The 14,024-nt window shown below is 37.0% G+C and overlaps 1 protein-coding gene across 4 annotated transcripts in view; it reads right to left on the reverse strand.

Moving 5' to 3' along the window:
- MEGF11 (multiple EGF like domains 11) overlaps window positions 1–14,024 on the reverse strand; it is a 256,450-nt gene that overhangs the window by 182,776 nt on the left and 59,650 nt on the right. For all 4 annotated transcript variants that reach the window (XM_085233529.1, XM_085233528.1, XM_085233527.1 and 1 more), the window contains exons 2-5: window positions 11,562–11,673; window positions 7,612–7,735; window positions 5,031–5,132; window positions 3,817–3,917 (exon numbers count right to left, since the gene is read on the reverse strand). In XM_085233529.1, the coding sequence (XP_085089655.1) occupies window positions 3,817–3,917; window positions 5,031–5,132; window positions 7,612–7,727 (319 nt within the window). In that variant the 5' untranslated portion in view covers window positions 7,728–7,735; window positions 11,562–11,673. The remainder of the gene's footprint in view (window positions 1–3,816; window positions 3,918–5,030; window positions 5,133–7,611; window positions 7,736–11,561; window positions 11,674–14,024) is intronic.

Raw genomic sequence — 14,024 nt, forward strand, 5'->3', positions numbered from 1 at the left:
AAGTAAATTCTCAATTTTCAACTTGGTAGTTGCTTTTTTCCTTTCCTGTCAAAATAATCAGAGAAAAGAAGATGCTTTTTTTCCTTTTTCCCAATTCTCAGGTCTCTGACCCTTTGTTACCTAGCATAAACTTCTCTTTTATATAATCTGCAGAGCAAGAATAAGATTAAACTGGATAGACCGAAAAAAGCACTGGTCTCTCAGACAAAAAGATATCCATTTAGTACAGAGGGGATCTTTTCACATGACATATTCTTAAAGGGAAGTAGTCAGTTACGATCTACTCAGAGAGCAAAATATGAAAAAGCCATGTGATACTCCTGCAGTGCTTTCTTGTGCTTTTGTTTTCATTCTTTGAGCAGGAAAGTATTTAGAGATGTTATATCACAGATACTAATTGAGACAATATAATCTTAAAATATCTGTGCAAAACCCTTGAAGGGTAGTTGAACTTTGAGGTTGTTTTAAAAAAGATTTTCTGCAGTTTATGCATTTGCTCTGCCAAAAGCTTACCTTAGCAAACAAAGTATAGTAAATCAGGGTTACTCTGATTTACTGCCCAGTGTGTGCTGTTTGTTTTCAGGGACAGTTCAGTGAGAAGCTGCGTCACGTACAAGCACATTCATGGATATGGAATTGTTCTGAAAACTATCAGAATGGTGGCAAACATTCCTAAGATATTGACGGAAAAATGCAGGTGGGTATTTTTAGTGTTCTTCAGGTGATATTTTTTGAATACCATTACAGTACAAAAATATTCCAAGCCTTTTGTAGGCACAAGAAGACAATTTCAGACAGCAACATTTTTTAGACTGAGTAGTTCAGGCGAGATGCATAGCATATCACTCAAAAACTTTAATGATTTCATCTTCTGCCCAAATTCCACATTTTCGGAAGTAGTAGCATATGAAAATACAAAAAAAGGGAAAGCCACCAAGGAAAGAATGGTAAAGCAAGAACTAAGGAAGGCAGAATCTGTTAATCACAGAATCACAGAATGGGCTGGGTTGGAAGAAGCCTTTAGTGATCAGCTAAAAAATCCAGTCCTCCTGCCAAGGCCGGCACATCTCTTGCTACATACATCAGGCTGCCCAAGGCCACATCCAACCTGGTCCTGAACACTTCCAGGGATGAAGCATTCACAGCTTCTCTGGGCAGCCTGCACCCCTTCCTCACTACTTCTCAGAGTGAATAATTTCTTCTTTGTATCTGATCTAACTTATATTAGACCTAATCCATTAAGAAAGTCCCAACAGGAGGACACAGAAAAAAAAAAACACTGCATCACTGACATTCCTTTAAAAAATAGTAAATGAGAAAGGAAAAGATCAAAACTGTAGCTGCAAGCCTGCTTTAAAATCCAAGGAGGAGTCATTAATAGAGATTTAAACCCAGCCTTCAATAGTCTAAACATGTCATTGTTAATTACAAAGCTATTTAACTTCTGCAAGAAATAAGGGCTGATATTAATGAAAGAAGAACCAATTAGCCTTTAATCTACACACTGTTTTTTAATCAAAACTTTCTTTTGATCATCAGACTCACTGCGGGATGTACTCTCTTCCTCATGTTGTAGTGGCTTCCATGATTGCTAATGGAATAGATTTTAAAGGGCTGGCTGAGCAAGGAGAACTTTCTCTGCAGGGCTGAAGGTTCCTTTCGCTTGTGTCAGTGGGGCTTACTGGAAGTACTCTCATCTCCAAACCATGCTGCCCCATAACTGGACAGCCAACTGGGAAGATTCTGATAATGTCTCCTGACCTCTCTCCTGCACAGCTGCCATCAAAAGAGCAAGCACTGACCACGTCTAGAGTAATGTAGGACAAGGGTACTAGATTACCTTATCAAGAAAGCACAAAAAAAATACCAGTTTAAAGAAAGAAAAGGGAAAGGGAAATTAAGGAAAGAGGCAAAAGCAGAGAGGTGCCACAAGGAATGAAAATGAAATCAACTGCTGACTGCAAAGAATGATGAATGAGAGAATTTTCTTGTTGGGGCAGGAACGCATCATGAAAAAAAATACAAAACTAATGGGACAAGCCTATGATGTGCTTGAAACAAAGGGACGAGATGGGAAAAGGAAAGATCACTTTAGCTAAACACTATTGTGCCTTCAAACTCCTGGCTGTAGGGCCAGAGAGTCTTGAGAACTTTTTTTTTGTTACTGTGGCTTCTTGTAGTATTAAAACAACAAGACCAAGTATCTACTAGCAATCATGATGGAGAACTTCTTTCATTTCCTTCTCAGCTGCAAACGCTGATCAGATCTTCCAGGAAGGAGAATAAATAGAGAATGTCCCTGACAAGAACTCTGTCTATATAAACATGAAGATAATGAAGTTTAACAATCTGACTCCTGCACATGTGATAACAGAGAGAATGTAGGTGCCGTCTGCACTCAAACACAAAATTCCTGGTCTGATCAGAAAACTACTCTCTGTTCCGCATTAGCAAACCTTTGGTGTACACTGTATGCCAGGCAACAGCAGTAAGAGAACTCTTTCAGTACTATTCCTGAGGAAAAAGAACATTTTAAAATAATTTTTAATATCCTGCGAGCCTTCTCAGAAAGTCTATAGAGTTTTACCCTTGTTGCAGACAGTATGGCAATTAAAAAAAAATAAATCAATAGATTGCAGAGAGAAAAGTAAAAATAAATATGATCTGTGCCAGATAGGATTTTGAGACTCAAGGTTAAAGTTGGTAATAATAGTATGTGCAATAGCTGCTGAAATGATACAGACACTGGGGAAATTCAAAGGTAAGCGCATATTTAGCAGAGGGGGGATTTTAGCAAAGGCCTTGGGCTCCTTTAAGTGTTTTATAGGAGTTGAGTCACAGTACTCTGCATTTCAAAAGATCAAATTATTCCTCTGTCTGCAAAATAACTGTAATTCCAGTGCCTTATGAATTACCAAGAACTGGTAATTTTGTGCAATTCAAAGCCCCTTTTCATTAATTGATTGCATAATGGTAATTCAAAATGGCATTAGGGCCTGTTCATGTTTTTGAGGTGCTTAAATCCTACAAGTACAATATAGGTATCTGCTGTAGTTTCCATGGAAATAAATAGGAGGCATTACTTTTGTGGCAATCTGCTTAAATCTGTCTACAGAACTTGCATTCTGATACTTAACAAAAACTTGCATTTTTCTTGTATCATAATCCCGTTCTAACAAGATGGAGACAAGAGATCGCCTCCAAATACACCCTTAACGGACACAACATTTTTAATTAACAAAGATCTATTTCCCTTTCGTCACTCTCATACCGACCTAACAGACTGCAAGACTTTTATTTACTTATGCAGTGTAATCAGAACAATGCTTTTCTGATTTTTACGAAATTTTCTACAGAGTAGAATCATTCTCAGGAACCATATGAAGTACCATGAGTTTTAACTGCTCTTAGCTAAAGTAAGAACTTTGAAAGTTAAGAAGTGCTAACTTTATGCCTCTTAAACTATGCAACAGTTCATTCCTGAGAGTGTTCTCAGTTCCACTAATCCTTTAACATTAGTGCATACTTAGATAAATTACTCCCCAAAGTAAGGTCTGAATCAGGAAAGCACTCAGGAACTTGATTAACTCCATCCCCAGTGATTTCAACCAAAAACTTTACTAAGGTGCTTGAAATGCACACAGTGGAAATGTTCTCTACCTGCACTTCTGACTGAAATCAGTGAGACCTGAAAGTTCTGAGCAGCTCTGAAAATCAGTCCCCAGTATAACTACTGCAATACATCTTTAAGTTGTCTACGTTCCCTCCAGAACACTCCTTCTAATTGACACGCCTGCATCAAATCTGTGTACATACGTATGCAGTAGTCTCCACTTTCATAATATCCAGGGCAGCACTGAGATCTGCGCCGGTACATCGTTCTTAGTCCTCTTCGATACGCCGTTTTATAACTTATTCTAAATTGCAAGACAGAAAACCATTTGACAATATTGAAAATCAATGCTCACTGTTGGAATTATATTTGTGTTAAATTATACTAAGGATAGCATTCAATAATTATTTTAAAATGCATGAGAGCTTTCAATATTAAAAGCCACAATAAAAAAAAAAAAAAAGATCAATACTTGTTTTGAAACTTGAAATATAAGTTGTGTTATAAACACAGTACTCACGACAGTCAATCACTGCAGCCTTTCCTAGGACTGCTATCTTAAAACACTGTGCCTGTGCCAAATTATGGGCAAGGAGTTTCTTTAACAAGAAACAATTCATTTCCGTGTCTGAGCAAGGTCAGCAATCATCACAGAATCATAGAACTGCCCAAGTTGGAATAAACAGAATTTTCTATGGAGACCACCAAGTCAGCATGCTACACAAGAAATAACCACAATGAAAACTGCTCTTGATTACACAAAACATGACCTTAACCCCAATTTTACTTTTTAACCCTTCCAAGGCCTTAGTGTCCTGAAAAAAGACATTGTAATCCCAATTCAGTATTTAAAGCATGCTTTCCCTACCAGAATTTGCAATGCACAGATACTGAAAGGAGTGAAGCTTTCTGTAGCTCTTCTGGAGTTACTCATAGCACTAGCAATGAAGCCTGAGAACAACACATACTATTATTGTGCTCATGGACCACACTGTGTGATCAGACAGTCATATACAACATCTTCAAAATGCAGAGGTGCCATCATGATGCCAAAATAACATCAGGCAGTGTAAAAGAGTCTGCCTAATTCTTCAAGATTTAGGAGCTGTGTTTATTTCCTACCATATACCTAAACATGCAGTGATCACTTGGAAAGGACCGTTTTAGTTCAGTCATGTAATAGCTTTTTCCAATCATATGGTGGGGTGAATGACTTCAAAAAAGACCACTGACATCCATCTCATGCAAAAATCTCTCTACTTCAAAATGTTGTGGAATGCCAAAAAGTCTGGTTAATGCACCAAAATACATCTTTCAGCACATATCTCTACTAGAATACCATAACAGCTTGAGAAAACAAGAACCTATATGAAGAGATGAAAAGCCAAAATTAAAATATCTGGGGATCAGCTCTTACCTGTGTCTAGTGCACTTGAACCAGTTCAGTATGTCAGTACATCTTGTATAATAGATCTGATCAAAAGGATGAGCATAGGATTCCTGTACTGTCACAGCATAGCTAGAAGCAAAAAAAGAAAGTGAAAGACTGTTCATTGCAACATGAAAAGCTTCAGTTCCCTGAATATGCTACTCATCTAATTCCAGTATGAGAAATAATTAAATCAGTGGTCTTAGAAATTTCAGGCCTTATCCAGAACTGGAAAAGGGTTTCCTTAAACCACAGCTCTTACTTAAAGTTTTGGAAATGCTGCTAACTTGGGCTCTGTAACTGAACTAGGCATAGAGATTTCAGTCTGAGTAATAAACTGCTCCCTTCTGGAAAAGAAACAAATGTTATTAAACTTCACATTTGTTTTAAAAGATGAAAAGGGCAATTGGTTAACTAGATAGCACACATTTTAAAAGAGAAAAGCATCGTGCTTTTATAATGTCTCAGTTGCATACCAGTCTAGGATTGTTAATTTTTGCTTGTATTAAACAATGATAATAAGAGCTCATATTAACAAAACACTGCTGTGTTTTACCAGCATGATGGGACCCTTACACTTCATTTTTTTTATGAAGGAGACTCATTACTTCAAATGCTGGGTGCACCAGTCAAATTGGATGATTTGTAAGAGGCTCAAGGGCCTTTGAAATGCATAAATTTAATCCTTTTAATCTGTAACAGAAGTTCAGAACTAACTGAAGACTGTGTGATCATGAGTTAACTGGTATCTAGATTTAGAACTCTTTGAGATATGTGATTATGCATGATTGTACAAATGAAAAGACATTAGCAAAAACCGAGCAAAGTGATAAGGAATCCCAGAGCTCCAACAATACAAAAATTCAGCAATCTCCTTCCCCAAACATATCAGATTTATGCACCAGGTACTACATCAATTACTATGATTACATTTAAAGTTTCTGGGACTGACACATGATTTGTGTCAGTTGCAGATCTAACCAACATGCTCATCTCAGTCATTTTAGAATACTGTATTGCCCTACAGTAAAAGTGTACACTGCTTAAGAGACTCAAAATCTCAGGTTCCTATCTGAAAACAAGCTCTGCTTTATCAGAGCTTTAGAGAATCACACTCAAATCTTTCTAGGCAGGGTCGAGACCGAAGAATCAGACCCTCCAAGTCATTCATCGTATCGATTGTCTTAATCATCCAAGCAATTTCCTTCCCATCAATGGGATTGCTGATGTGATTAAGCCCTGTGAGACTGCACCCTAAAGGGAACTCTGGAATATTTGCTTGGAGGGTCTCACTGGCTTGAAATCAACGACTGGGCTCTTATTGCCCTCCTTGTCATGCCCTTTCTAGACAAGCCAAGATTGAACTAGATGTTGCTTCTGTCCTTTGTCACAATTTGTTGGTTTTGACACCAGGGCTTTTTATAAATACTAACGCCAGAATGTAAAATATTTATATTGTTTGTTATTAATGTAAGACATTCTTGATCATTATTTTATGATCCTTTCTTTGTTATCCCACTATTGCTCTAACAATCTTTTCCCTTTGATTTATTAACATCTAAGTAACAAAGTCATCTTGGTCAGTACAACCAATCAATTTTGGTATTTAATTTTTGTTTCTCCTTGATTGGGTCTCCAGGTTGCTGACTTTCTTCAGACAAAATCAATATTTTATTCCTGTGCTCTGAATGCACTTCACCTCACAATACAGACTGCAAAATCCTATTCCTCAACATGTGTAGTCTTTGCTTTGCAGCTCCATTACCTACAAACAGTTAATTCTCTGGTTAAGGCTTCTAAAATCCAAACATAGAGCCATTAAAGTATGCTTCCATTTTTGCTCGTTAAGGGGTTTATTTTGCCAAAATGTACAGTAATTCACATCCACATGGAACTAAACCACAGAACAGAATAGAAAATAAAGCAAATTGAACTTAAGAGCACAGCAACTTCAGCCTCTTCAAAACAGACCCTGCATGAACGTGAACCCTATCAAAGCTAGAGGGTTTCTGAGTACTTGTAAGAACTGTCCTGCACAGATCCACTTTTAGGACAAGGACACTAACAATAGAGAGAGCAGAATTACCAGAGCCTTTAATTCGTGGTGCTTTCATGAAGGTGCTCTTTGATACTGGCATGAATTCGGCAGATAAAGTCACAAAGTTCAGGACATACTGTATAAGCCTGCATGTTGCAACAGGAAGGGCTTAAAACTTAGACAAAATCTGTAATAGTTTTGCTCAGCAACAACCAGAAAAGAAGCAAGACAGAACAAGGTCACCATTTCACTAGGTCTCTTCAAGATACTTGAAAAAAAGGTCAGTGCAGTCCTCTAGCTGAAGCTATGGAGGAGGAAAGTACAGCCAAGCAGACAGGCAATACAAGGATTTACCCTAGGTATGGAACATCAGGATGGTGGAAATCCACAAAGGGACTCAGAATTGCTGTTTCTGTCACACAGACCCACATTCTTCTATGAGGCAGAAAAGTATTTAGCTCTTATTTTGACTTTTAAATGCACATATCTGAAATGCCTTGTCAAACAAAACATTGCCATGTTATAGATTACCTTTCCCAATGACTACAAACATTCGGATCATCTGGGTTTAGGGACAGAGCAGTTTTGAGCAGGAAAGACAGAAAAAGCCCTTTCAGAATCCACCAGAAAAGCAATTGAGCCATCATTGTTGTACCTAGATAAAGAAAAGAAAGTATGGTCATTAGAGAAAATATTGAGAAAACGTCTTTCTAGGCTATTTAGTTCTTGCTTTTGTGCAAATCCAAATACTATGTAATCAGATGATTGAGCTACCCAAGATATTGATAGCACCGACAACTCTTCCAAAGAACATCTCTGATACTGATGTTCTTTACGGCTGTCTATCTGTACTGACAAAATAAACGTCTGAGGTATTAAAACAATCTCTTCTCCCATCAGCCTATAGGCAAATGGAAGAATATCCGAATGCTCCTTTGATTTATTAAATGTGGTTTAACATGAGCCAATGCAGTAAGCTAGATCTGAGACATGTGCTCATTACATGGCTGAAGGAAAAATCACTTCATTTTTCAACTTTTAGATGGAAGATTATTTAGAATGACAGAGGTCAAAGTCCTGGGTCACGTTATACAAAACATTAAACACGAAATAAGAATATTTGTGTTGAAGCTGGAAATAGATTGCATAAACCTCATTAAGTGTCATCTCTTCATCATTAGTTTCAGTTCAACTATTAAATGGAGACAAATAAACCTTCTTATTTCTCATCTGGGCCTTTGAATCCAAAGTGATGGTGTCTGCCTAGAGGTCCCCAGTGACATCAGTCAAAAACAAAATAAATAGGAAATAAGAAGCTGCTTCTAACTGCAACTACATTTAGCAGATTAACTGATGTTAATCTGTTAAATCAGTAACAAATATTTTTGAGTATCCATTACAGGCATTTACATCATCACATAACCCACCATTCAAATCAAAAGTCCCATAAATTAGTGTTATTACTGGCAACAAAATCGACCTAAAAATAGACTGAATCTTCATACGATCGTCTAAAAAACACGTGGCTCATTGCTTTGTGGTCCAGAACAGCAAAAGGGATGTTAAGGGGTTTGCTCTGCATGCACTGATATACAGCCCAGCATAAAGAAGTCGTCACAAAGCAGAATGAACAGCAGAGGAATTGCCAGGAAATCTTATATGAAATCACCTTCTGATTCAAAGCCTTCTTAGCTAGCTCAAGGACACCCACTGCCTTTAGTGATTTGAAGTCAAGTTCCCAATGGGAGTAATAGCTCATCTTTTAAATTATTCCTAGAGCTGTGTTAAACCCAAATATAGTCTCAAGCAATGTAAGTCATATTAATGTTAATTAACATGATTTAATGTTAAAGTTCCTCACGAATTAAATTTAAGGCTGTGCATGAACATTCTCTACCTGTAAGCTGTTTCAAAGCCTCACAACATCAATGCAAAAGCTTACTCTGGAAATTAGGAGGGCTCACAAGAAAAGGACATGATATATATTTCTGTCCATCAGAGAGACATTTGCTACATTTTTCCTATACACCAATTCCCCATGGAGAAGTGTCTTGAACAGCTTACCTGCAGGTGCCCATGGGACAAAAGACTAATAAGTCCTATGTTTAAAACCTGAGAGTTTAGAACTTGTTTGAAAGTATGATTGAACTTCCTTTTAAATTTACATGTACTAATATATGTGAACTATCAAGTATCAGGCTCAAGAAAATGACAGTGCTTTAACAAAATTATCTTAAAAAGACACCTCTGAACATATTACATTAGCTACCATTTGAGTAATACCAAATTACAGAGGACAAGCTCTACTGAGCACTGTATTTATAGCTTGCAATTTACCTCCTTTGTTCATTCTTTACACTTTTGATACATGGCAACACTGAACAAATAAGACTAATAGAAAGAATGCTTCCAATCAGCAGCAGTGATCAAAGGAAGAGCCAGGCTAACCTGCTTGAGGAAATGCAGTCTTTAAGAGAGGCTTTTTCTCAGTCAAAAGCAAGTTTTGTGCTCATTTTGTTAAATGCTTAAGAACATCAAGGGTTCATCCCTAACCTAAAGGCAGATAGCCAGCCTGCCTTCTACCAAAGAAGAGTGAGCTTCTTCTCATTTAACTAAAGCAGCCTTGTACTTGAATTTTGTAATTGTCAGAGATCTTAATTTGTTCTTAAGTAAATAATGTATCAGTTCAGTTTTTCAATCAAACATCCTAAGAATTATTACTAACACTCAGGAGAATGTGTTTAGAATGTATTTGAATGACTTTCAAAATTGTTTTCCAAACTTTGAATGATAATGCTATTTTATTATCTGTTTGTAGATTAAATGCTTTATGCAATTTATTTCCTAACCCTGTAAGTCAGATCATACATCAGAAACATCCAGCTCTCCAAATACAGCAGAACCTCATTTATCTCAAGTGTCTCTTTTTCTAACTCAAATGAAATATTTCACTTTGATCACTTTTAATAGAAAAGACCTTATACCAAAATGGAATGGTTGCTATTACAAGTTTCCGAATAACACTCTAAAAATAGGAACACACATTTTAAAAACTAACATCAAAAAAGAATCCAGTAATGACATGTAATCTGATTTTGTTTCAGCTTTTATTGCTCGGTGTAATATACACTACATTCCTGCACTGCATTTAAAGTTTGGAGTGTATTCCCCAAGGAGGCAGCATCAGCATTCCAGAGGGACAATGCCTGTAACTTTATTAAGGTTATAGCCAAATTAGATGAACACTTCCAGACTCTGCTCCTGCCACTCTCTTGAGGACAGGCAGCCTCCTGACTTGAACAAGAAAATAAATGACACGTAGGTCCTCTGTGCAATCTTTAAACAGACTCTAACTTTTTGTCTCTCCAGGTCTGCTTATTATTTTCAGCAGATAAATAAGTCAACGAGGTGCAATTTGGCAAGAAAAGATGTCTTTATATCCAAAATATAATCTGGTCATTTTTCATGAGTGTCTCAGTCTCTGTTAATCATAACTGATTAGATTTGGTATCTGTTACTCATTAAACCATTTTCACATGCCTTGCTTCTCTTTGAATGAATTTCAGTACTTTAGATACAATATTGATACAAGTCACTGCTTCCATCACTAAAGACAGGAAACTCATTCTCCCTTTTAACCCCCTAATCCTAGCTATAGAATAAAACAGTAGGTTGCAAGCCTGTGATTTATTTGTCTCCAGATTTGTTTTACAGAGATCTGTGCTGGAGTTTGCAAAGAGACTAGAAGATGTGGATGTTCATTTAATTTTTACTAAGAATATGAGAATATGGACAAAAAACAGGTTGCTATAGTCTTTTCACTGCTTATGTAACACAAGCAGAGGATGATGGTACCTCACAGGATTGTGAGCTAAATGCAAAGAAAATAAGATCAGAAGGAATCTTTGCTGGGTGAAACAAACATCCTTTAAAACTCTATGTAGATGATGAGGTCCTGCCTTTGGTAATGCTCTTGTGAAAGAGGACTAGTCTATTTTAAGTGGATGAGTGGCAAAAAAAAAAAAAATAAAAATATAAAAAAATAAAAAGAATACAGAATAAATTTCTCCTTTGCTTTCCTGGCTGAGATGAGAAAATTTAACTAAAAATGACAATTAGAGTATTTCCTGTTCAGGGGAAATAGTAATGAAACATTTCATTTTGGCATTTCTGTCATAAAACATTTCATAACACAACTAGAACTTAAAATTCAAACAGAATTTCCATTCCATGATTAAGTTCTAAACTTAGTGCTTTTGTCTCCGTTTGGGACAAAAGAAATTCTGAACAAGGTAAAAAAATAATTTGGTATCCAGCTGTAATTAGAGAAAATATTTACAGAAGTGTCTTTCAGTAGTAAACAATTTTCCTAGATCTGTTTATATTTGTGAAGCTCATACTCCATATGTCTAAATGCTTAGACAGCCAGCTAACACAATAATAGAATGCATTTTACAAAGAGCCATGTTAGGAAGTCTTACCTCAAAGTGCTAAAATTCCTAATGGCTCCTATTTTTGCAGACTAATAGTGCATGAAGACACATCGTATTAACAGGACAGCAGAGGAAAGCTCTTCAGAAGCTGCTTGGCACTCTGAGGAATCAATAAGAATAAAAAAGAAAACAGAGTCAAAGAAAGTGTGTTTGGAGGATTGCAAACAAATTATGACAAAATGAGATCAAGTACTGTCAATATTTCCATATCATAAAATAACTGTGCTGCATCACACAGACCACTATCCTGCTTTCAGCCAATAGCAAGTGTTCAGGAAAGAGTAAAGAAAATGGAAAACAGACAGAAATACTTCCCTCCTACACTCTTCTAGTCTCCTGCAGTTTGCAGCTTTGTTGGCTTCCTCAGCCCCAAGTGGTATCTTTATGTTTGATAACCTCTGATGGATTCTCATCCAATCATTTGTCTAATTATTTCAATCTGCTAAAATGAAAGTTTCCATACACTTTTTTTTTTATATGTTAGTGTCAACAACATCCTGTGACATCTCTGATCTTAGCTGTGTTCTATATGAAATATGTCCTTGCTTTTCTGCCTGCCACCTCAATTTCATTTGACAGCTTCTTCTCTGTTAGAAAAGACTGACTTCCAGACTTGGATTCCAATCATTTCCAATCATAATAACAAAAATTTATTAACAAATAGATTTTTTCTTTACCATATACCAAAAGAGAAGTTCCACTTCTTTGAAAAACTTTGATGACAAACCTTCCAAAGCCTTCTGGAAATCTGTCTGGATGTTCCTGATGCACATTTATTTATTTCAAAGAGCTTTAACAATTTAAGAAGCTATCTAATGGCATGTTGACTGTTTGTATTTATCAAGAGCTTCCCTAATTCAGTTCTCAATTATAATTTCTGCCAAATAGAAAAACCTAGGTGTATCAAAATTAAAATGTATGCTAGTGTTTTTATATGAGCTATTAAAGAAAATGCAAGAGAACAGTTAAGGCAGACAACAACAAGTTGGATTTCACTGAAGAAGCATTAAAGTGACTGAGAGTTTGCTGATTACACTATTTTTGTCTCTAACTAGTAGCAAGCTTCCAACAAGCTGCCCTCTGCGGCATTCCTCCTTCTCATCCCATCTGAAATTTTCATGATAGTTTAGGCAAGGGATCATTTAAACACACACTTCGTTTGGCTCTACATCAAATTTTGTTAGAAACAAGCTGTTATGAAAGCTAAATGGGGCCATGAGTTTCAAAACTGATCAGGAATTTTTGGATGTCTCCACTTGTGATTAATAAGTTAAGATATCGTGTAAGGGATGAATAATATGAAGTGTTCAGCATGTATGCTAGGAAACAGGCTGCTACAACGTGCAGTCAAGAACTAAGCCACTCAAACCCACTGATCACCTAAAACTCATTGCCATGATCAACAGAAATATTGTTGAAGACAGGTCGATGTCTTGCTCTGTTTTTAATTACAAATTAACGCTGTTTTAAGATAAACACTTCCAGGAAGGATCAGGTTCTCAATATGAAAGCACCAGTAATGTGGTTCTTCTCATCATCCAAGTACAGAGGGATTCAAGTGGTTGAACTGGCAGAAACAACAGCCTACACACTGGGTTTGCTGGGTTCCCTTTAGTGAGGCCTTACCCGATTAATGCAGCATTAATACAAGACAGCAGATAAGAATCTGCCTGGGTTAACAACAGATGACATTTCAGTTAGCAGGTCTACCTAGGGTAGGTACAGAAGTTGCTACCATACACCAACAGCTTTGATACCATTTACAGACACAAGTCTTCTGTCACCTGGAAGTGACACTGACATGGGGAGAAACACGACTGACAAGGGCAGCACGGCTGGTGTCCTTCCAGTGGGCTCCTTTCGCAGCCTCCTGTGCCCAGCAATGGTACAAGCTAGAAACAGAGAAGACATAAAAAACCAGGATCTTTCTTACCTTACACTTGAGATCATAGAATGAATGCAGGCTTGTCACATGTAGTGACAATAAATGTAGGAACCCTAACATTTCAGCATAGAACTACTCTACCCTCTCTATGAAGGTTATCCTGCTGCTGAACGAAAATGGGATGGAAACAAATTGAACAACTAAATGGCATTTTTCTTTAATTAGTATGAATAAAAGCAAATTTAAAGGTTTCAGCTCTTTATAGTAAAGTTACCAAGGGAAAGTTAGAAAAGCTGTAACCAGAGTCCTGTTTGCTCAGCCTCAGTAACACCCACACCACCACACTGCGCAGTGAAGGAGGGGCTGTTCAGTACAAACAAGGGAACCACTTCAGTTTCCAAAGGTGGGCTTTTAAGGATTGGATAAACACACCAGGCTCCTTAATTGATAGAGTGCCCTGATGACTCTCCCTTCTATGCTTTGAATCACAGCATCTCAGTTTTCCAAAACTGGGTAGGGGGTTGATTTTAACAGCAACTGAGTATACAGGTTTCTTACGTTGCTTT

Source organism: Meleagris gallopavo, chromosome 12, assembly GCF_905368555.1.
Source record: "Meleagris gallopavo chromosome 12, MGAL_WU_HG_1.1, whole genome shotgun sequence".
NCBI classification, from domain to species: Eukaryota; Metazoa; Chordata; class Aves; order Galliformes; family Phasianidae; genus Meleagris; species Meleagris gallopavo.